Below are 23593 nucleotides of genomic sequence, written 5' to 3'. Positions count from 1 at the left end.
GATGGCTGGGGCCCATCTTGTTCTGGGGGAACCTCCATGTGCCTGCTGGGCTGCAGGTTGTCCCGCGTCTCCCCTCCCATGGGGCTCCCTGCCACCTGCTGAGCGTTTTCTGGGTTTCTTTACTCCAAGTGGCTCAGAGGAAGCAGTCCTCCAGATGGGAGAGCAGAAAGGAGGCATCCTCGAGGTCAGGGAGGGGCCCTTAGCAGGAGCAGGGGCCCTAAAAAGGCGTTCCTTATTGAGCTGCCACCTGGGAGAGGCAGGGGGCTTGGGGGGCACCAGGAAAGCTGCTCCCAGGAGAATTCCTCCAGGTCAGGACACATGGCAGTGGGCAAGGAGCCCCACCCCAGTGCACCAGGCTCGGGGAGGGGGTGTGGGGGGCAACCGGAGTCCTGCCCACCACCTTCCCTTGCCCACACCGTTTCTTCGGGAGGGAGTCGCCTAAGAGGCTGATCACCTCCAGGCAGCTGCCCTTGCCAGGGCTGTGGTCAGCCTGGCCTGGACGCCTCCTGGTTTTGCATGGACGCACGCCACTGAGAGCTGGCACGGCCCATGGGACTTGGCCACTCTGTGGTCCTGTGGCTTTGGCATCTTCACTGGGCGTTCTGCTAGAATTCAAACACTGCCCTAAAAATCATCAAGGCTTGCTTTACAGACTCGGTTCAGTCTTTGCTAAATAGCTTTCCTCTTGCCCTTCTTGGATTACTTAGAGCCCCACTGCCCCTGCCCGTGCTCCGGGCTCGCCCAGCTGGATGTCGCAGGGAACTGGGAGGGAGGCTGGGGAGGCCGAGCCCCTCCCTCCCACATGCCCCGGGCAGTCTCCCATTTCCGTTCCCCTGATTCTATATTTAGCTCCTCTTCCTCGCCTGCAGAAGTCAGCCTTTCCCCAGGCCAGACCCTGTGCCTCACTGTCCTCCCCGTTCACTGCCCACAAAGAAAGCTGCAGGCAGGCTGTCGGGGGACCTGCCTGCTGAGGGGGGGTCCCCACGTGCAGGGCCTGATGTGGGAGCAGGGGAGGAGGCGGCTGTGGACCCCTGCTCCGAACATGGTTTTCACATCCTCTCCCATCAGGTCAGAGTCCCAGGAAGCAGCCGTTGTGAGAAACGGCAAAGATCGGGAAGGATCCCTTCTTATTCCAGAAACAAGCAGAAAAGCGATTCTGGTTTGGTTTGTCCTGCGGTAAGTGGGCTCTGAGCTGCGACACCGGGGCCAGGGTGCTGCCTTCCCGCCTCCGCAATCCCTGTGGGGGCAGCTCCTCTGGCCTCTCAGAGAGTGTGGGGACGGGCAGCCACGGGCAGGGGGTCCCCCACTCACAGCCAGCCCCTCCCCAGCCCGCCCCCGACACTGGAAGCACCACCTCCACCCCTCCAGGCGGCTGAAACACTGTGCCCAGCAAGAAAAGCCTTCCCACTGCTTGGGCATCAAGGGTCCTGGGGACACTCGAGTCACCACCCACTGGATGTTGGTAACACTGTCGTACTTTCGTCTTCCAGTGAGTTTTACTCCCCAACCTGGTGTTCGGGGGGAAATTAAGGAAATTTGACCAAGATGAAGTGATCAGGAAAACGCTCAGCAGCTGAACGGGCTCGCAGTTGGCGTGACAGCATTCGGGGACCCGTCCCTCCCTTTCACAAAAGCCGCCGTCTTTGCCAACGTTTAGAGCGCTTCCTCCGACAGCAGGAACTGAGCCGCGTGTGACGGCAGGTGGTCACTCAAAGCTGAGCAATCGGGAGCCTACGTGGTGTGGAGTGCACCAGGTACACGATCCTTGAGGTCGTCTTGTCACCGTGTGACCCACGGGGGAACAGCAACAACAAAACACAGAGCACAGGCCGCGGGGACCGGAAGGTGGGGTGGGACAGGACGGTGGCCGCAGGATGGGAGGTCTCAGCGAGCAGCCCCGGAGCAGCGAGCGGCGTGGGTGTAGACGAGGGGCCGGGGAGGTGGGGGTGGGGAAGCAGGTGTGGGCACTGGTCCCCCCTGCAGATCCCGCCCAGCCCTGGCCCTGCCCCCCGCCCCACCAGTGGGCAGCGAAAGGGAACCACGCGGGACCAGCGGACAGCACGGCCCTTCCAAGGCGCACACGTCCATGCAGCCGCAGGCCATGTCCTTAGCGGAGCTACCCGGAAGAAGGCTGCTGTGTAGGCTTGGAACTTGAGCGACGTCGCAGAGCGACTGCTAGACCACACCCCCAGCCCGCGGGCACCGGGGGTCTCCAGCCCCAGAACCATGAGCAGTAGATCTCTGCTGCTGCGGGGCCACCGGGCACAGGGCCGGCGGCAGGAGGACCAGACGGCCGTGACTCACCCACAGCACAACCCATGTGCGGTCAGGTGCCCCGAGGGAACACAGGGGACATGGGACCGTGGCGCAAACACACCCCCACCGGCAGGTGCACGCAGAGAGAGGAGAGCTTTGGGCTCACGGCTGATCTTTCAAAGCCGGAAGCCTTTAATACAGACTTAGGGACACCTTAACGCTTCCTACTCAAAATCCTTCTCGGAAATCTTCCTGTGTCAAGCGGCGTGGCTCTCATTCTTTTTTTGTTTGTGGTTTGCTTATCTATTTACTTGTTGATATACTGATTTATTTTTTTAAAGCTTATTATTATTATTATTTTTTTAGGAATCTCTATGCCCAACATGGGGCTCAAACTCACGGCCCGGAGAGTGGCACACTCCCCCGAGAGCTGAAGCCCTGCACGTCCACCAGCGGCGCCCGGCTGTCTTCCCGCCCCTGCTGCCCCTGCTGCCCGTGCCCGGGGCTAGCGCGCTGTGTCGGGTGTCCAGACGGTGGGTGTGAGGCAACCTAGTGCTACTTTCGCCGGCCTTCACGGGCGCTGGCAAGCTCGCACGCAGCTCATCCAGTCTGGCGGGATTCCGGCTCCTTGTCTGTGAACTTACTCTCCTCCCCCTCTGGCGTCCTCCTTCCGCTTTGCCAACTTCACACCCCTCCAACGGACATAATTTTGTTCGTGGATTTTTACTTATTTATTACACTTAAATCTTTCATCCACCCATCTATTTTTGTAAGGTAGGGATTCAACTCCGTTCTTCTAGACGAACAACCAGTCGCGCTCACGCTGTTCGCTAAAGAAGTTACAATTTTCCCTCCTCTCTGTCTACCATGCCTTATTTTCTATGCCCTTCCACTGACCTCTCGGTCTGTTCTCATGCCATACCATGAAAATTTGATTGTAGTGGCTTAAAAATGCTATCTTTTCCACACTTTCCTTGGACATTTTGCCACATAAATTCTTAGGCTGATTTTGTTCGGTGAAAAAGGCCTGCCAAGACATTCTGCCGCAGCCGCCTTCATCGCAGGACACTGGCCTTTCTAGAGAGCAACCCTTCCCACCCAAAGCCGGGCTGTGCCGCCAGCTGTCTTCCATCTGTCACCGAGCATTTCACAGCTTCCGCCTTCTAGGCTCTGTGCACCCAGAGAGGACCGGGCGCTGACACTCAGACCTGTCGGGGTCGCCATTCCCGCGGGGGGCACGGGAGGCTGGGCTGGGACAGCAGGTGGAAGGGAGGAGGGCTGCGCCTGCACCCACCACCTCCCGGCCCGCGTCCATCACTGCCACCTTTGTTTTCTTTTTGCTACACCGCAACGTCACATGTCATGCCACTCTTCGAATGTCATTGAGGGATGTGAACCATTTTATAATTCACAACCACTGGTGATCAATTCCAGGTAAGCAAATACATTTTCATTTTGTTTTGCTTATCATGTGCTAGCGAATACAGACTACAGATATTCGAGCTATTCCTTGGGTCACCAGAATCATCCCTAGCTGTAGTTTTGTAAGTAAGACGCGCGAAAGCGTGTCGAAGCTTTGTGAGGCGTTGTAAAGTTGAGGATGACGTTTGTAGGGGGACGTCCGGATCGATCTTAGGAGACTGCACGTGAGGCCCATCCGTGTCCAGGCACAACTAAGGCGCTAAGTCGGAAAATCTGTGTGTGGGAGAAAATCCGGCTGCGGGCCCGTGGGCGTGTCTGAGATCTTCAATGCCCTTCAGATCAATGCCTCAGGACCCTGCCCAACTCACCAGACCTGGCACTGCCCTGCATGAGGGGACTGGGCCCCCAAGTCCCCAGGCCACTGTGAGGACTCTGTGTCAAATGGTGAACAGGTCACCCTGTCACACCGCGGGCTACAACAAGCCCTGTGACCGACAGATGCTTCCAGAAGGGCCAATAGGACCCTGCCTCATCGTGACACCAATCGTCAGTAAGCCCCAAACTCCTAACAGGGAAGCTGAGAGTGTGCCCTACGGCAATGCTACATCCCTTCCTGGCTACGCGAGGCCCCTCGCGATATCACGTGGAGTCCCAGTGTCCTGTCCTGCCACCAAGATCCTCCACCGGGCAGCCCGCCTTCCCCACGCCGCCTGTGTCCCAGCAGAGCCTCTGACCCCTGGGCTGGGGCTTCATGGTGAGCCCACCCTCCATCGGCTACTCCAGGCGAGCTCGATCCTGAAACCCCGGCAGGCTCCCCAAGCACGCCCGCTCCTTCAGCCCCACGGCGCTCACTGGGACCTCTCCAACAATCTCCTCCACTTCTATCACTTGCCTTTTCTTGAGCTGTGCGTGTGTTTCCCTAACAAGGAAGACAGAGAGTGAGTGGTGATGTTTAAATGTAGCGGCTGGGGCGCCTGGGGGGCGCAGATGATTGAGCATCTGCTTTTGGCTCAGGTCATGATCTCCAGGTCCTGGGATCGAGCCCCACATTGGGCTTCCAGCTCAGAGGGGAGCCTGCTTCTCCCTCTGCCTCTGTCTCTCCCCCTGCTTGTGTGCTCTAATGAAGAAATAAAATCTTCAAACATAAATAAATAAATGTGGTGGCTAGTCCTTGGAACGATTTTAGAGTGCCTGGTTGGATGCATTAAAGCCCACTCTCCCTTGTCTCTCCTTTGAAAACCACATTTTTAAAAGTCTGCAAACATTTCTACAGCCATTAAAACTTGGTATATCAAAAACTTGAGAATTCTGCTAAGGGATGCCAAGGGCGCAGAAGGTTCCTGCTTACTAGTCAAGGAGGTAGTGCAGAACCCTTTGCATAGAAGGATGCTGTTTTAACGTCCCCTGGGCGTTACTGGAGAAGGGGGAACACAAAACTGTCCACAGAAGCAACAGCCCTGCTTGGCACTGCCGCTCCCACCGGCCTTAAGATCGAGAGGCCGGTGCTCAACCACGAGGTGGAAATGTAGGAAACGTGGCTGCCAAGGTCAGAATTACAGCGCTGGATCCGTGTCCCTGCCCACGACTAGGCAAGGGAGGGGGCAGTCTTTGGCACTGGACAATTTCCTTGTTCCTTCTACAATCAAGAGTCAACAGCCTACAGCCTGTTGAGAGTTTACAGGCAAAATGATGTCATTTCTAAGAGGGTAAGAAAATGACCTGTTTCTTCCCAGTCGTAACTGGCTGTTACGTAGGATTGTCTACTTTAATCTTCTTTTCTCAAAGTGTAGTTAAATGCCTGCTGAGCAACTTTCTGCTCTCCCGTCACTCAAACAGAAGCTCGGGGTTCTGAGAATAACAAGAGAGCCACCACCATGGCCAGACTTAGAATCAGAGGACAGCGATGGCAGAGGCACTTCGGGGAACAGTTTAAGACGGGATGTATTTGGATGGAAGGTCACAGAGTAAATATTTGATTAAGCTTTAGAATTCTGCAACTGTCGGGGCGCCTGGGTGGCTTAGTGGGTTAAGCCGCTGCCTTCGGCTCAGGTCATGATCTCAGGGTCCTGGGATCGAGTCCCGCATCGGGCTCTCTGCTCGGCAGGGAGCCTGCTTCCCTCTCTCTCTCTCTCTGCCTGCCTCTCTGTCTACTTGTGATCTCTCTCTGTCAAATAAATAAATAAAATCTTTAAAAAAAAAAAAAAGAATTCTGCAACTGTCAGTTACTACAACCGAAAGCATATCACCTCTAAAACGATAAATCCTAAAAGCATGTCCAAGATTTTTGTTTCAGAAAAGAGAAACTAACAATCAAAGCAGGATAACTTGATTCTAAAACCACCTGTTTTCTCCATGGCCCCGCCCCCCCCCCCCCCCCGCCCCTGCCCCTCCCCCATTCCCAAACTGGCTCCTAAAGTAGCTCCCAGCTCCCGGCAGAAACTACAGGCAGGAAACAAAATGGTGCTTTTTATGCTTTCTTACCTTAACTATGCTGATAGGCTTTCGGGATAAGTGGAAGCTTGCATACAGCAAAAATGTCAAAATAAAAATGAAGGCTCTGTACCTGCAACACAGAACAGAGGCAGGGATGACATAAGTTAATACAAGATGCATTAAGATTACATTGTATCTCCCTTGTCTCTGGAGACGAACCTAGAAAATGCTGTCAGGGCCGATGTCTGAGAATGATGAGAAAGTCCTGCCTGCGCTCTCCTTCGGGATTTTTTTTTTTTTTAAGATTTTATTTATTTATTTGACAGAGATCACAAGTAGGCGGACAGGCAGGCGGGGTTGGGAGGGGAGCAGGCTCCCTGCGTAGCAGAGAGCCTAATGCGGGGCTCGATCCTAGGACCCCGGGATCATTACCTGAGCCGAAAGCAGAGGCTTTAACCCACTGAGCCACCCAGGCGCCTCTCCTCCGGGATTTTTATGGGGTCAGGTCTCACATTGAGGTCTTTCATCCATTTAGAGTTTATTTTTGTGTGTGGTGTAAGAGTCCCATTCTTCTGCATGTGGCTGTCCAGTGTTCCCAGCACCATTTAGTCTTTTTCCTGTTGCCTATTCTTGCCTCCTTTGCTGAAGATGAGTTGACCACAGAGTTGAGGGTCCATTTCTGGATTCTCTGTCCCATTCCACTGACCTGTGTCTGATTCTGCGCAGGTTCTGTACTGCTCCGATCGCGACCGCTCCATAGTGTATCTTGCGATCTGGATCGTGATTCCTCCAGTTTTTTCATTTCACGATTGCTTTGACTCTTTGGGGGTTCTGTGGATCCACACACGTTTCAGGATTGTTTGTTCTAGTTCTGTGAAAAACACTGTTGGTACTTTAATAGGGACGGCACTGAATCCTTAGATTGCTTTGGGTAGTACGGACGCTGTACCGATATTTGCTCTTCCACTCCATGAGCACGGGGTGCCTTTCCACGTCTGTGTCATCTTCAAGTTCTTTCATCAGGGTTTTATAGTTTTCCGAGTACAGACCTTTCACATCTTTGGTTAAGTTTATTCCTAGATATTTTATTGTTTTTGGTGCAATTGTACATGGGATTGTTTCCTTCATTTCACTTACTGCTGCTTATTAGTGTATAGGAATGCAACACATTTCTGCCTATTAATTTTGTATTCTGTGACTCTACTGAATTCACTTACCAGTTCTAGCAGTTTTTTGGTGGACTCTTTTCAGGTTTTCTATACATAGTATCATGTCATCTGCAAACAGTGAGAGTTTGAGTTCTTTACCAATCTGGATGCCTCTTACTTCTTTTTATTGTGTGATTGCTGATGCCAGGACTTCCAGTCTATGTAGAGTAACAGTGGGGAGAGTGGACATCCCTGCTACGTTCCTGACCTTAGGGGAAAAGCTCTGTTTATCCCCACTGAGTGTGATGTTCGCTATAGGTTTTTCATGTAAGGTCTTTATTATGTTATGGCGTGTTCCTCTAGACCTGCTTTGATGAAGGTTTACCAATGGATGTCGGGCTTGTCAAATGCTTCTTCTGCATCTACTGAAATGATCAGATGGTTTTTATACTTTCTCTTATTGATGTGAAATAGCACTTTGATTGTTTTGAATACCGAGCCACCCCTGCATCCCAGGAATAAAGGCCACTAGATCATGACACATGGTTTTTCTCATATATTGTTGGATTTGGTTTGCTCATATTTTGTTGAGGACTTTCGCATCTATATTCATGAGAGATATTGGTCTGAAGAGGTAAAAATCCTTGAAGAGAGCACATACAGTACCTCCTCTGACATCAGCCCTAGCAACATCCTTCTAGCTATGCCTCTTGAGTCAAGGGAAATAAAAGCAAAAATAAACTGTTGGGACTTCATCAAGGTAAAAAGCCTCTGCACAGCCAAGGAAATAATAAAACTAAAAGACAACCTACTGAATGGGAGAAGATATTTGCAAATGACATACCTGATAAAGGGTCAGTATCCAAAATATATGAAGAACTTATACAACTCAACACCGAACAACTAACAATCCAATTTAAAAATGGGCAGAGGACATGAACAGACATTTCTGCAAAGAAGACATCCAGATGGCCAACAGACACATGAAAAATGCTCCACATCACTCATCATCAGGGAAATGCAAACCAAAACCACAGTGAGATCCCACCTCACACCAGTCAGAAAGGCTCAAATGAACAAGTCAGGAAACGACAGGTGTTGGCAAGGATGTGGAGAAAGGGGAACCTCCTGCATTGTTGGTGGGAAGGAAAGCTGGTGCAGCCACTGTGGAAAACAGTATGGAGGGTCCTCAAAAAGTTAAAAATGAAACTACCATACCATCCAGTATTGGCACTACTGGGTATTTACCCAAAAAATACAAAAACACAAATTCAAAGGGATACGTGTGTCTCTACATTTAGAGCAGCAGTATCTACAGAAGCCAAGATAGAGAAGCAGCCCAAGTGCCCACAGACAGATGAATGGATAAAGAAGTGGGATGTGTGTATATATACGGAATATTACTCAGCCCTAAAAAATAATGAAATCTTACCATTTGCAATGACATGAATGGATCTAGAGAGTTAAGTGAAGAAAGTCAAAGAAAGACAAATACCATATGATCTCATGCATACGTGGAATTTAAGAAAGAAAACAAATGAGCAAAGGGGGAAAAAAGAAAGAGAGAGACAAACCAAGAAACAGACTCATAACTCTGGAAAACACACTGATGGTCACCAGATGGAAAGTAGGTAAGGGAAGGGTGAACTAGGTGATGAGGATGAAGGATCAAATAAATACATACAAAATAAATAAATATTAAAATCAAAATAAATAAATAAGATGAAAATACATACATATATACACACACAAACAAACAATACATTGTAACTGTATTTTAAATCGTCTTATATGTATATGAGTCCCTCAATCCTATATCAATTATTAATCCTATTTGCAACATCACCATAAAATATAACATTTAAAAATTTCACTTTTGCTTTGTCCAAATTAAAACTGTTTAAATACTCATAAAAACATAACTACAATCAAAGAGAAATTTGGGACGCAGAAGGTGAACACAGTTCACAGAGTAGACACAAAGAAACCATTAACTGGGTTAGTAAGAGAATGTAGTACAAATTTCCTGTAAGCCTGTATCCTGGGCATTTAAGAGCATATTTATTTTTTACTTTGAGCTTCTGTGCAACTTTTTAAGAAGGACACATGCAAGGCAGGAATATAAATGTCTCACTGGCCTCCATGAGAAAGTTGGTGACCGCAGACGCGCTATGAACAAGGCGGATGACAGCAGAAAGCCTGGCCTGCGGCCGTGTGCTCTTCCTGGTTTATGCGAAAAGCAGCCCAAGAGCAAGACTGAGATGAATCAGAGACTAGAGAAAAGAAGACCCTGGGCAAGAAGAGAAAAGTTCATTCCAACATCCAAGCTGGAACCCCTCTCTGGAAAAGCACTTATCGGGGAAGAAAACAGGTCAGTGGGAAGAGAACTTGGCAAGAGAGCAGAGCAGGGGCCCCGCCAGGAAGGCAAGGCCAGCCCCCACCCCTGAAGAACCTGCCTGTTTCCGGCTTGAAAAGGCCAGTGACTTCCAGACAGAGTGCCCACCCGAGTGGACAGTCACCTATGGCAGAGGTACCGGCGGCGGAAGGGCAGAAGGCAGGGCTCCAGCCCAGCAGGGACCCCGAACTGGTCCCACCTGGGCACAGGGCCCCCTTCTGCAGTCTGCCCAGGGAGCACGGACGAAGTTCTGGGACCGAGTCAGCCCCAGCACCTCCCAGATCAGGGTCCCAGAGAAGAATCGAGCCCTCCAGGATGCTGCATGACCCCGAGTCACAGGTATGTTATGAACCAGGAGAACGTGAATGTCATCGTCACCCAGCTAAGGATTTTGATAGAGTGACTTGATTTCAATGGGCTCTGGGTTCACGCTCTCCAATCTCTTCCCAGACATAAACAGAATATTCTATGTACAAGTAATTGATCCTTATTAAATATATTTACTAAGTAGGATAAATAAGCCTAGAAATAAAGAGCTCTTGTGTGTGTCCAGATCACATCTGAAGAGCCCCAGGGGCCCCGATACGCCTGCAGCCCTAGATGACAGTCTGTCTAGGTTCTCCAGACTTAGTGGCCAACCTGGGCCTCCACCCACCACCTCTGGGCTGCTGTCCCCCTTCCCTGCGCCTACACGGTCATTCTCTGGGCTGCTGCCTCCTTCCTGGAGATTCTGAACCAGAAAACCCTACCTTCTGTTTAGCCAGTATCAGGGCCGACTCTAGTGCCCCTACTCCTAAATCGGTCCTTCCTCCCTTCCTTTCCTCATCGTGGTTACACAGGATTCGTGGAGGGGAAGAGTCAGCATCCTGGGCTGATGGTTCCCTTCCAGAAGGTCTGGAAGACATTTTACTTCCACGGGATTACCTGGGGTTATAGGACTAAAGTCCTATACAACCTTCCTGATTGCTTTTCCTAGCCTGTGATTAACTCTATCCTCGTCTTCTGTCTTCCTTTATGCTTTACGAAGCAGGACTGTGGATGACTGTGACCGTCTACTTTGCACTGCGTTGAATCCTGTGCCCCCCAAATTCAAGTCCAACTGAAAACCTCAGAACGTGACCTTATTTGGAAATCGAGTCCTGGGGATGTAATTAGTGAAGCTGAGGCCATACTGAACCCACGTATGACCTGAGACCACACGAGATCTTAAATCCAATGACTGACATCCTTATAAAGGCCTTATGGAAGATACAAGGACAGACAGGAAGATGGCAGCGTGATCGCAGAGGCAGAGCCAAGATAAGGAAGGCCAAGGACCACTAGGCACCCCCAGAAGCTGGAGGAGGCGGGAGGGATCCTTCCCTGGAGCCTTGGGAGCTGTGCAGCCCCACCGACACCTGGGTATGTGACTTGCGGCCTCTGTCATGTGGGGCTATTACGGCGGCCTCGGGACACGAATGCAATCTGATACTGGTGTTTTTGTTCAATGTCACATTTAGGCTTGGGAACAGGAAACATGTTCAATTACAAGGGAGCTACAGAACCCTTTGACTCTTCGGCCTGCCACGTACTCTGCGGTTCTCTCTAGCGGTGGCCTTGTTCACATCGATCAGCACAAGAACGGTGCTGGGGTTGATGTGAAGCTTCTAGCTAAGCAAAAGTGCATCTCAGCAGTGACAGCACAGGCCAGGTGTGCACCTGCAGAGCCTCACAGACATGGTCTCCAGCCTCGCGTGTGCTCCCGGACGGCAGCCTGCTTCAGCCCGAGATGAAGGGACAGCGTCTGTTTCCTCGCTGGAGCGTTACTCGTCGGAGTCGTACTCCAACGGGAGAGACAAACGCCTTAGAGGACAGTTACTGGGCGGTAGGATCTGGCGTGGGAATTAGTCCAAAGGCATCCTTAATTTGGGAACAAGGAAACCACACAGAGCTACGATGGGAGACCTTCCCAGAGCATCCTAAGGCTCCGACAAGATGTCAGAGATGCTGGCACGGACCACCTGCTCAAGCGGCCCTCTGCCCCAGCGGCCCTGTGCCCAGTCTGCCACCCAGGAAGCAGCGCTTCTCCCCTCTGTGTAACTAACGCGGAGTCTGTGGGGACATACGTGGAGCTGACACGGGGATCCTATCCCTCTGGTCTCCCCTCGCAGTGTGTGATCCTGATGATCTCAGAAAGGGCTCGGGCCTGGGGGGGTGGGAGGCTGCAGGCATCCCCTGGGGACGGGGCTTCCTTTCTCGCCCTCGTGCACGCACTTACAGCCCTGCTGCTCCAGGGATCTTGTTCTATTCATCGGACTAATCCACCACTAGCATCATTTATTTTAAATCTCAAGTCACTCCAGACTCGGCTCGTCATTTTCTGGTATGAAATAGTCCTGGCTCCTCCTACTGTGCCTGCGGCCCCAGTCCTGACATCGGTCCAGACTCCAGGGGTGCCTGGGTCCCTCCACGGGAGACCGCACGCAGAGCCCGAGACCCAGCACCCAGTGCTCCCCACCCCAAACGCTGCTGCACCCACGGCCTCTGAGCCGGCTGGGTGTGGCACGTGACTCACACGCAACACACAGCCCACACTCGCACACACACACACACAGAGCAAACACAGCACACACGTGCACACACTTACATACACACAGCAAATACATGCACACACAAACACACCACACCACATATACGCCATACATATCACATACATCAACACAACACACACGCACACCATATACACACACACCACACACATCAGACATGCACAAACACAACACACATACCACATACATCAAACACAACACACATCACATGTACACATACCACACATGCGTGTGTGCACACACACACCACACACGTGCATCAAAGACACGTGCAGAACCACATGTACCTATTTCTCTCCTGGTCTTCCTGATACGTTACTTCCCAACCAGCCCCTCCTGCGCCCACATCTGTAGCCCCTCACCAGCAGCGAGAAGTCCTCTCCCCTCTGTGCTGTTCCTAACAGAAGAGCGTTACTGAATCCAGTCCTGAAGAAATACTAACTAGACACCCAAACAAGGGACGGTGTACGACAGAAATGGCCGGTACTCTTCAAAAATGTCAAGGTCATGAAGGACAAGGGAAGGCCAAGAAACAGCTTTGGACTGAAGGAGACTGAGTCCCACAGGAAAATGGAACACAACATGTGATTGTGGACAGGGTCCTGGACCAGGGGACACGGGACAAGACATCCTGGGACATTTGCTGCTGTAACTTCTGATATGGACCGTGGATTAGATCACGGCATTACCTCATGTTAAATTTCCTGATTCTGACCTTCACGCGCAGTTATAGGAGAATGTCTTATTGCTAGGAAACACACACTAGCATATTGAGAAATAAAAGGGCATGATGACTACAAGTGACTCTCAAATTATTCAGAAAAATACGTGTGTGTGTGCATGTGTGTCTGTGTGTGTGTCACACACACATACAAAGAGGGTGGAGGAAGAAGCAAATGGGGCAGAGTGTGCAGGTGTGTCTGGGAGCTGAGCCCTGGCCCCAGCTGGACTGGCCACATTCAACAGTCCCTCTACCCAAGGTTTACTCTACTCAACAGTCAGCACCCCAGGACAGAGACCAGTATCCCACCTGGGCCCCAGACTGCCTCCTGGGGGATGTGGGCTAAGAAGAAAGGTCAAGGGCACAGAGCCTCAGGGGCCTCAGTCGGCTGCCATAATGGACCCCAAAGTCCTGAGACTTACCCACCTACTGAGACAGGGAAACTAAAGGAACCCCATAAAAAAACGGCTTTTCTCACTGCATTTCCAGCTTCGGTTTTTGCTAGATCTTTGGCCCCCCCCACACATCTGTGACAGAACAGATAATGTCTGTCTTTCACGTAAACACCAAGGAGTTAATGACTTCTTCAGAGTTTCCCAGCACAGCAGATGATATCTAAGGAGTGACCGGGGGAGTCATCTTGAACGTCTCCAAGACCTGGGATTCACCAAAACCCCCGGCTCCAGGGCACAAGTGACTTACAGAGGACAGCTCCACACTGGCTCTGTTCCTGGGTTACTGAGGAGGCACGGGCACCAGACCACCGTCAGTAAAAACCCCAGGCCCCAAGCGAACATGACACACACTCTTTCTTCCCTTCTGAGTCTCCCGGATGCCCTGTCTGTATCCACACACTCTCTGTATATTTAATAGACTCCGTTCTTACTTCCTCTCGGTTTGTGTTCTGATTTCTACCCCGCCTGAGGCCGAGGGCTTTCTTGGCTGGTCCTCCGGGGCCCTCCTCTGGGTCCCAAGACCCAGCCAGCCCGCTTCAGTCCCACAACTGCGCACAAAGGAGTCAGGTCCCCAAAGGAAATCAAGGTGGTGTCAGCAAGGGCAATGCCCACTGGGAGAAAGACATAACCAGCCCTCTGCAGGAATGTTCAAGTCAGCTTTCTCCCTTTATGGGGAAGGGAGCTGGGATCTAGAAAGTAAAGGTCAACGAGCAAGTCTGAGGCAGGGATGGAAGAGACACGCTACATCCTTGCCCCCCAGAGTGCGGTCTGCAGACTCAGGGCATCCTGTCCCCTGGGAAATGCAGACTCTCAGGCCCCACCCCAGAACTCCTGAGTAAGCATGCTCGTTTTAACACATTCCCAGGGGGAGGATGCACATGTAAACTAAAGTGTGAGAAGCCCTGGGGCCTCAACCTGAAAAAAGAAAAGGAAGAGAAAAAAGAAGAGAAGAGAAAAGAAAAGAAAAGAATGAATTTGTGACATACAGGACATGGGGTTCTTTGTGATATTCTTACAATTTTCTTCTGTGATTTTGGAAACTGTATCAAAACAAAGTTACAAAACAGACAAGAAAACTGAAGGGCAGCGCCCACTAGAGGAAAGGGAAGTGTCTACAGCTCGAGGCCAGGTTACCAGTAGACGTGAAATGAAATGACAGGGGAACGGCTCTAGGAGGGACGCAGAGGACCTGTGGGTGCCACCAACCAGCAGGGGCCTGAGAAGCAGAAAAGGGTGTGAGGGCCACAAGCGGGCTGTCGTGGCAGAGATGAAGGGGTATAGGATATGGCACTAAGGCACAGAAACTGTTTTGAGCCGAGGGTATTTGAGTGCCTTTAATTTCTAACCTGCCTACAAGCACAACCACCTAGAAGAACTCAAGTGTCGCAAACCCCTCCCTGGGAGCAGCAGGGGAGACACTCTTCTTGCTGGAAAGGAGAAGTACCAGCAGCGCACCTAAAGAAAGGCCCACAGCACTATCTTATCTCCCATCTGTTCCCATAAGGCCCATTGAACCTTTCCGAAAAGTCATTTGTTTTTCCACATATGTCCTTGTCCTACTCCTCTTCCCTTATTAAGATGGCACAGAAGCCCTCTGAGTCACATTTTTCTGTAACCTCCCCTGCATATGTGATCACATCTGTCTTTTGTAGTTTAATTTGCATGCCCCCAAGGAAGGAGCCCAAGAGGATAGAGGAAAACTTATTCCTTCCCAGTAGAGAGCAACAGGAAAGAGAAACTTTTAGGCGGGTGGGCTACGGGACGGAGAGGCTGGCTCTAGTCTCTGCCCTTGCCCTCTTCTTCCTCGAAGGGGTGTGAGATTCCTGACTCCACCGTGAGAAGGGCTGTCAGAGCATGCGACGTGAGGTTGTTCTTGAAACAGGAAGCGGTATTCTGGTCTGCATCTAACTTGTTTAGACTTCATTTTCTCTCAGTAAGTTCTGCCCCAGCTAAGCCACTCACCGGGCTCAGGGTTCATACACTTATCTCCCCCGCAGCCACTTTATAATCCTGCCCATAGCCAAGGGTCGTTTTTCCATGGACACCGTGATTATTATAGAAACTACTGAAAACCATGAGGGACTCCTAACACTATCTGTCATGGCCAGAACCAAACGCAGAGGACAACTTAGCAAAGTTCCTGGTCACAGTTTCCAGTGCTGAAAAGCCATGCAACAGTAACACAGGGACGCCAGGCATCCACACGCATTTTATATAACGACACCAGCCGTGCGCACACCCCCACACAGCACCGGGCCACGGGGCTGAGCGCCAGAACTCACCACTGATCCCGGGAGAATGAGACGATGAAGCGAATGCCTGGGGGCAGGGGAGCCATTTACGCCGCACTGACCACGGGGCTCTGGTCACAAGAGAAGAGGCTTCATGCGTGGGTTATCAACCCGGGCTCCAGTATTTCTCTCTGGCCCCTGCAGCTCCCGCCGACCGGAAGGTGCCTTGAGGTGTCCTGCTGGGTCTTGCTTGCCCTCTTCCTTCAGGCAGAGGCTCGGCTCTCTACAAGAATGAGCAGTGGAAAAGTCAGGTGTCCCGGCAGGGCCACTGTGGGAGTCCCTGGCAGACGTAAGGTCCGGAGTGGGTGTCGGCCGGCCCAGATCAAAGCTGGGCTTCCAGCTCCACACCGAACTCCCCCCAAGAGAGCTACTAGGGGGAGGCAATGTCTATGGTCTTTGAACAAGCTGTCCCTGAGGGCAGGCAGATTGGAACTAATACCAGTATGGAACTAATACTAATATTCATGTGAAACCAGTCCGTGCCCAGTGGTCATATCGTGTCCTCAATTACCAGAGCATGCCAGGCAATGGGACAGGCTCGACTCCACCCCCTGTGGACCAGGCCACGTCCAAGCCACACTAACAGAGAGACACAGAGGCCTGGGCAAGATGGCAGGTCGTCAAGCCTATCATTTCACTGTGGCCTTGTGACTGAACTGAAATGCATCTCGTGCTGTGGGAAGGTACCCAACTGTCTAACTGCCTCTTGATGCCTCATGTCCTGGGGAAGGACCCCATTCCGAAGCCAGGGCTGATGGCAGAGCAAGACGGGAAGGAACGGCCAGGGAAGCCTGAGAACCAAGGACGGCCGGCACAGCAATTAGGCCCGGTCTCTCGTCACAAAGCCAACCTCAGGACACGTTACTTCTCAGTCTATCCTCGAATGCTTGGCCACAAGGAATCTTTTGGACCAAGGCCTTAGATAACACGGGACCCAGTGCATGTAGGAGCACGGCCTGGGCTGTCTTAATACTTACTGAAAATTCACCGGTTATGTAATTTTTTTTTTTTTTAAAGCTACTTTTGAGTAAACATTCATCTCAGTTTAAAGCTGCTGAAATTTATTTAATGTCTTCCAACAACTTCTTTAGGGTTACAGACAAGCAAAGCAAACAGCTCCGCTGGAAGGTTCCAGCTACATTCCTAAGAGCCCGGGCACCTCCCCCCCAACATTCTGGCCCTTCCCCCCTCCACACACGGTGCCTTCTTCAGGGATTGCCCTGCACGCTTTTTAGTAAAAACGTCAAATTCCTTGCTGCGTTTTCATCCCAGGACCCCTGGTCCTGGCCCTCCCCAACCCCCTTAGAGCTGACCTTGGGCTGGCTAATCCCAGGCACATTACTTCAATGCTGTCCCCTTGCTGTCCCCGCCTAACAAAATAGGGACGGTGGCACCTACATTTTAGGGTTCTTATGATTTTATTTATTTATTTGACAGAGAGAGATCACAAGTAGACAGAGAGGCAGGCAGAGAGAGAGAGAGAGAGGGAAGCAGGCTCCCTGCTGAGCAGAGAGCCCTATGCGGGACTCGATCCCAGGACCCTGAGATCATGACCCGAGCCGAAGGCAGCGGCCCAACCCACTGAGCCACCCAGGCGCCCTAGGGTTCTTATGAAGAGGAAAAAAAATCACCCATGGGAAGCCCTTAGCAGCGGGCCTGGCGGGCAGAAGCAGCTCAGGAAAAAGCAGCTGGTGTTCCAGGAAATCCAGGAGAGCCAGGGTGGCGTGTGGCTGCCCCATTCCCGGGACTTAGGTTCAAACTTGGCACAGAGCGAGCGCTCTGGAGACGTGTTAAACCAGTCTCTGCAAATGCTTCAAAGATGTTTTGGCTCAAAATCCAGATTTAAAGAATATTTTACTAAAACTCCGCTCAAAATGAGCGGGCTCCTGTCCGGGCCTCTATATACTCTGAGAAACAATTTTGTGACCGCAGAGTAAAGGATTTAAATTTTACATTGCCTGAAAAGGGATGGCCAGAGTCCACTTCCTTCCTCCGTCCAAACACTGCTTCGCTAGGTGTGGCTTGTCTAGGAATATTCTAGATGGTATTCCCCTCTGAATCAGTCAATCAATAAACCTCAATTGTGGGAAAACCTGTAATTTATTATTTTTTAAATTTTATTTATTTTTTAAAACATTCTATTTATTTATTTGACAGACAGAGATCACAAGTAGGCAGAGAGGCAGGCAGAGAGAGGGGGAAGCAGGCTCCCCACTGAGCAGAGAGCCTGATGCGGGACTCGATCCCAGGACCCTGAGATCATGACCTGAGCCGAAGGCAGAGGCTTTAACCCACTGAGCCACCCAGGTGCCCCAAAACCTGTAATTAAAAAAAAAAAAAAAATCCAGAAAGCCTTGGAAACCAGCAGGCTAAGAAAATCTCAACTTCTTTTCAGAAACAATTGAACGGTCTTCCCCTGTGAAATGGGTGAAGGCAAGTGCTTTCACTCTCCTAGAAGTAAAGGTAGGGATTTTACACGTGGGATGCTAAGAGCTCAACTGAATGAGGCTCCTTCCTCCAGAGCCAGGCCGTGGCCCGAGAAGCACGGATTGCATGGAGAGCCGTGGAGCCCTGTGAGGTCCAGCGGGAGGCATGGCACTCCCCTCCCAGGAGGACCGCGGCTTGCCCAGGGGCGGGACACTGCGCAAACTCAGGTCCAGATTTTCTCTGCCGCATCCACCCTCTTCTCTTCCTCCGGCCTGTCCCTTGTCCCCGGAGAGCACAGGGGAACGAGGCGAGGCACTTGACACCCTGCGTTGAGCACACAGCCCCATTGCATAAAAGAAGACGTACTCTTTCCCCTGTCCGCTCTTCGTAGGGTCTCCTGAAAGTCACTATTCCCGGAGAGAAGTCACACTCTCCAGAGTCATGCTACCATCAGATGGGGAATTCAGCTCCCTCCCACCTCCCAGAGCAGATCAGTCAAATCTGCTAACAGGCACGGTTTTATACCCACCTTCTGAAAGCGCCCAAACCCCGCAACTAGAAGAGGAATAACCCGAGGCAAAAAAGCATTCCCGGGCCGTGCCCTCGGGCCATCGGTGGGTGACCTGGCTGCCCAGGACTGCTCTGTGGGCTCTTTCAACAAGAGTGACACTGAAAGGGTCTTCCCGGAACCGAGCGCTGTGTAAACCTCAGCAGCCCTGTACAGATGTTAAATGAGCTACTCAAAGAGAGTTTTCAAAGTGGATCTTATTTTAAGGCAAAGTCAGGTGGAAGGTATACTTCCCCCCAGAAAGTTACTTCTTTTTTCTGCAAAGAGAGAGAGAGAGAAGAGAATGGCAGGAGAGGGGGAGAATGAAGACAACTTCCTTTCTAGAGAAAATACTTTCTATGGCTTCTACTTTAAAGGCTCTATTCTCTACGAAACATTACTGACAGTGCCCACTATCTCTTTCCTGGGGTTTAAACACAAAAAGCACTTCTCTCTCTGCATCACCTCCTCTCCCCCACCCCCAACCCACTGAATGTCAAAGGTGATGCACAAACAGACCCTGCCGGTGGGGGTCCCAGCCTACATGGGGAGACACTGAAGGTCTGGAGTCTCTTGACCTACAGGGAGACCAAGGAAGGCGCCAGGAAGAGACCCTGAACAGTGACCAGCTCAAACAACTGCCCCCAATCTCTGGTCCCAGGCGGGAGGCACCCAACCTGCAGCTGGCCGCCTCCTAGCCCCAGGAGACAGAAGGAGAGGCAGGCTTTGGAATTCCACCTTTAGAAATGCAAACCTGGGGCTGGAAAAAGGGCTTTCCAGTGTCCTCCGTTCAAATGCAAATCCGGACGGTCCCTCGGAGTCACCGGGTCGCCAGAAGCGGCTGCGTGGCTGGAGGGTGGGGAGCACCAGAAGGTCGGGGAGAGGCAAAAAAGAGCCCGAAGGCCGCAGGTCGACAGGTGGGGGGCTGTCGGGCGCTTTCCAATCGATCCACAGGACGCTGTCACTGTGTTGGCTGGGAGGCTCACGGGCTCCGGGAACCAGCTGCTCAGCAGACAAACAGCCCAGAGGCCCAGAGCGCCAGCTCCCCGAGCCTCCCCGACGCCTTTCAGCGCCGGCTCCTCCCCGGCGGCGGGTCCCCGGGAGAGGCGGACTCGGTGACACGCCCACGTCCCCGGCGCGGCGGCCAATGCGCGGGGCTCCTCCCGCGGGGTCCCCGGACCCCCGCTGTCACCGCGACCGGGGCAGGGTGAGGAGGGGCGCCCGCGGGACTGCTCGGCTCGCCCGATTCCCCTTGCCCGGGATTCCCCGGGCCGCTCCGGTCTCTTCCGAGGCAAGGCAGGAGTCGAGACTCCCGGCTCAGGCCAAGGCCAAGCACAAAGGCCGGCGGGGCGGGAGACGGCCGGAACGCAGGGGCCGGCGCCGCCGCGGCAGGTGCTGCACGGCCGCAAACCCGGAGACCGGTAGGCCGGCGGCCCGGCGGGTGCAGAGCGTCCCCGCGTCGCTCTCCCCGCCCTGTCCCTGTCCCCGCGCCTCACCTGCGCCGCGGCCCGAGCCGGCCGCCGCGGGCGCTTCCTGCTGGCGACTTCCTGGGGCGGCGCGCGGAGGCCCCGCCGGCCCCGCCGCCCCTTTCACTTTCCTGCCGCCGGCGGGGCGCCGGGGCCCGGGCCGCGGCGGGCGGCTCGGCCCTCGCTCTCCTGCTCATCCCCCCTTCTCTGATCCTTCCCCGCCCTCCCCCATCCCCTTCCCCGCCCCCCATCCCCGGCCCCGGGGCGCGCCCAGGTCCCAAACAGCCCCAGGGGCGCCCCCACGCGAGTGGCGCTGCCCGCCCGCGGGCTGCTGGGGCCCGCAGGCGCGCGTCCCCCGCCCCAGCTCGGCATTTTGACCGCCGGGCCTGTGTCCTTGCACCTGCCGGCGGGCTGGCGCGCGTTCACTGCCTTGTTCTGCACTGGCCAACAGGGAGCCCCCCTGGGCCCTTAGCCCTCAAGGTAGGTTTTAACAACAAGCCGCAAAGCCAAGGGTCCCCCTGGAAGGCCCAGCGCTAGAGTGGGGGTGCCTGGGACTAATGGCCTTTATTCTCGTGGCTCCTTCTCAAGGGTCAGAAATCCCCAAACCAGCGTGCTCCTGAGTGAAAAGGGGCCCACGGACAGGCTCTGTTGAGCCTTCCCGAACCACACCTGTGTGTGCATGACACGCAGCTCGGAGGGGTGGCCTGGAGAAGCCCAACCTGGCTCCTGTCACCTGCGACCAGGGCACCTCGCTGTGCCCTCACACACAGTTCTCACTACCGCCCAGGACAATTGTTCTCTGAATCCCACTCTCACTGCGGGCCCACAGTTGTCCTTGGGCAGACCCCAGAAGGGGCCGCTTATATTCCCACAGGCACCCACAGTAGACACAGCACCCTAACTGGGCCCAGGCACCCAGCTCCCAGAATAGCACGTCCCAAGAAGAGCAAAGGGAAGCAGAGAACAGGTTTTGCAGAAAAATTCCAGGAAGGAGGCCGCCCCTGGCTAAAAGTAATCCGAGGTCTCACTGTTACTTGCCTGGAGGTCTGTAGGGACAGTGGGTCTGGGCACATCGGTCTGCCCTGCCCAACATCTCCCTCAGGCCAGCCCTGAGAAGGTTTCCTCCTCCCCTGCCAGGCCTCACCGTTTCCCCTGGGGCCCTGTTCCAGTTTCTAGAACAGTCTGCTGTCCTTTCCCGTTCACTGAGTTGTGTAGAAGGTACCACTTCTCTGGTTTTGTTGTTGTTGGTTTTTTTTTTTTTTTTTTTTTTTTGAGAGTGTGCTTGGCGTGGGGAGGTGAGGGGGATGAGGCAGAGGGAGAGAGAATTCCAAGTTAATCCCTCCCACCCCGCTGAGTGCAGTGCCAGATGCTAGGTGGGGCTCTAACCCAGGACCCTGAGCTATGACCTGAGCTGAGTGGGACACTTAACCTACCAAGTCATGCAAATGTTCCCTTTGGCTTTTGAGAAGCATTCTCCGTGCAGAAGGGAAACCTGCCAGCCTCAGGGGCCCCAAGGTTTCAGCCACAGGACACCTGCCGGGCCCCCCTCCTCCTGCAAGTGAGATGGCCCCAGGCCTCTCTGCTTCTTTCTTCTTTTGGCAGGTCTCCGAGCACCAGTTCCTTCTGCCCTTCCTGACTCCCCGTTCTTGGTGATCCCCGAACCAGCCCAGCCTGGCTCCCATCTCTCCCCACACCGCCCCTCCTCTGCTGCTCCCACGGGCGTCCTGGTCTCTCATGGAAAGTGTGCCCTAGCTCTCCCAGCCCCGGGCTCTTCCTCAGACACCCACTCTCCCAGCTGCCCTGAATTGCCCTCCAAAAGCAGCTGGGATCCTGCCATTCCTGACGAAACCCCTCACGGTGCCCCTGTGTCCCGTGGGGACAAGGCCTGACCACGCTCCTGCCGCTTCCTGCCCCGGCTTGGGGACAGCACCGTCACCTCCAGGAGGCGCGCTTTCTCACACACTGCTGGGTCTGCCCTGCCCACCCCACCTCAGCCTCTCCTCCGGCTCCAGTAGCTCTGTCCTCTCATTTCCTGGGGGCCGCAGAAACCCGTCTGTCCTGACGGACCACGGTGACTTGGTCCTAGTGATTTCTGAATCTGGCTGGGGAGATACTCAGGCCGTGCCCTGACTTGGAAGGCAGCGGTCTGTGTGCAAAGCTGTCTCAGAGAAAATGGTATTTGTGCGGCACACTGTGGAAAACCAGAGGGGGCCAAGATGGTCTACGGATTATTTGCCAAAAGTGTTTGTCTTTTAATTTTAAAAAAGTTAAAGTATTCATCTTTTATAAAATACTAATCTTTTATATGATCATAACACCCAGAAAATATAGTAGGGGAGGTAATAAATTTGTACAAAACTTTCAAATAAGGCAGTTTGCACTTTGAAATGAGAACCTGCGATCGCTTCGAGGAACATTCCAGGCTTTATGGTTCACATGACTGTGCAAGCTCAGGATGGAGGGGACAGCTGGCACGTCACCACTGAGACACTCTGTGCCACTAGGTAACCTCTTAGAAATTTTTACAAAAGGGTTTATTAATTTATTTGAGAGAGAGTGGGAGGGTCAGAGGGAGGAGGAGAGAGGCAATCTCAAGCAGATCTCCCCGCTGAGCACGGACCCAGACGAGGGGCTCCATCTCACGACCCTGGGATCATGTCCTGATCGGAAATCAAGAGTCAGGCTGCTTAACCGACTGAGCCACCCAGGCGCCTTAGGTGACTCTAACCCCGTTTTTTTCAATCACAAATTTTGTAACAGTTGAGAAGATAAAGAATCTAATGGTTCTTCCTTTTCTTTCATTGACATGTAATATGGAAATTTCCTGTGAGAACAGAATGAATTCCAATCCTGCTCAACTTTTCCACTCCAGCGGTTCAAAGTCCTGACAAGGTGTGCAGCACCAGAGGTGGTATGCCCTGAGGCTGCCACCGAGGGGCACAGCCCGGGGCCTGGCTCCAGATGGATGACCCCAAGGGGGCCAGATGTGGGGCTGTCAGCTGAACACACCTCGCCTGGCTGGGGCTCTGCTTTAACCGGAAACGTCCATGTCCGCTTTGACTTTGTTCTGATGTTATTTTAGGAAAAGAGGAACAGACCAAATGAGGCACGTTGGTTCTTACCCAGCAGGTATTTACTGCCGTAGGGGCTCAGCCCCGTGCCAGGCACTGAGGCGTCGGAATAACAAGGGGCCTTGACTTTGCAAAGTTCACAGAGCAAGAGCGTGCGGCAGGAATCAGCTGGGCCCCTCGAGAGGAAACTCACGCGCGAGTGAGGGAGGGGCTTGTATTCATGTCTCAGGGATGCCCTGACAAAGGACCTCAAACCGGGTAGCTTCAAACCACAGGGCAATCCGTGGTCTCCCAGTTACGGGGGCCAGAAGTCTTGAGATGAGGGTGCTGGCCGGGCCGTGCAAGCCCTGAAGCCTCCCCAGAAGAATGTTCC

General features: G+C 53.0%; 1 protein-coding gene across 2 annotated transcripts in view; it reads right to left on the bottom strand.

The window, feature by feature from the left end:
* The window catches only part of LOC111155734 (solute carrier family 37 member 1), a 58654-nt gene extending 38335 nt beyond the window's left edge, over nucleotides 1-20319 (bottom strand). Inside the window, exons 1-3 of one of the 2 annotated variants that reach the window (XM_022516099.1) lie at nucleotides 19438-20319; nucleotides 15701-15932; nucleotides 6160-6241 (exon numbers count right to left, since the gene is read on the bottom strand). In XM_022516099.1, the coding sequence (XP_022371807.1) occupies nucleotides 6160-6241; nucleotides 15701-15756 (138 nt within the window). In that variant the 5' untranslated portion in view covers nucleotides 15757-15932; nucleotides 19438-20319. The remainder of the gene's footprint in view (nucleotides 1-6159; nucleotides 6242-15700; nucleotides 15933-19437) is intronic. The other variant, XM_022516100.1, reaches the window with a different exon arrangement.
* Between the last annotated feature and the right edge of the window lie 3274 nt (nucleotides 20320-23593).

The sequence above is a fragment of the Enhydra lutris genome, unplaced genomic scaffold (genome assembly GCF_002288905.1).
Source record: "Enhydra lutris kenyoni isolate GAN:26980312 unplaced genomic scaffold, ASM228890v2 scaffoldscaffold43, whole genome shotgun sequence".
Taxonomy (NCBI): domain Eukaryota; kingdom Metazoa; phylum Chordata; class Mammalia; order Carnivora; family Mustelidae; genus Enhydra; species Enhydra lutris.
The sequence above is the reverse complement of the archived record's forward strand: the minus strand, read 5'-3'. Positions and strand labels throughout refer to the sequence as shown.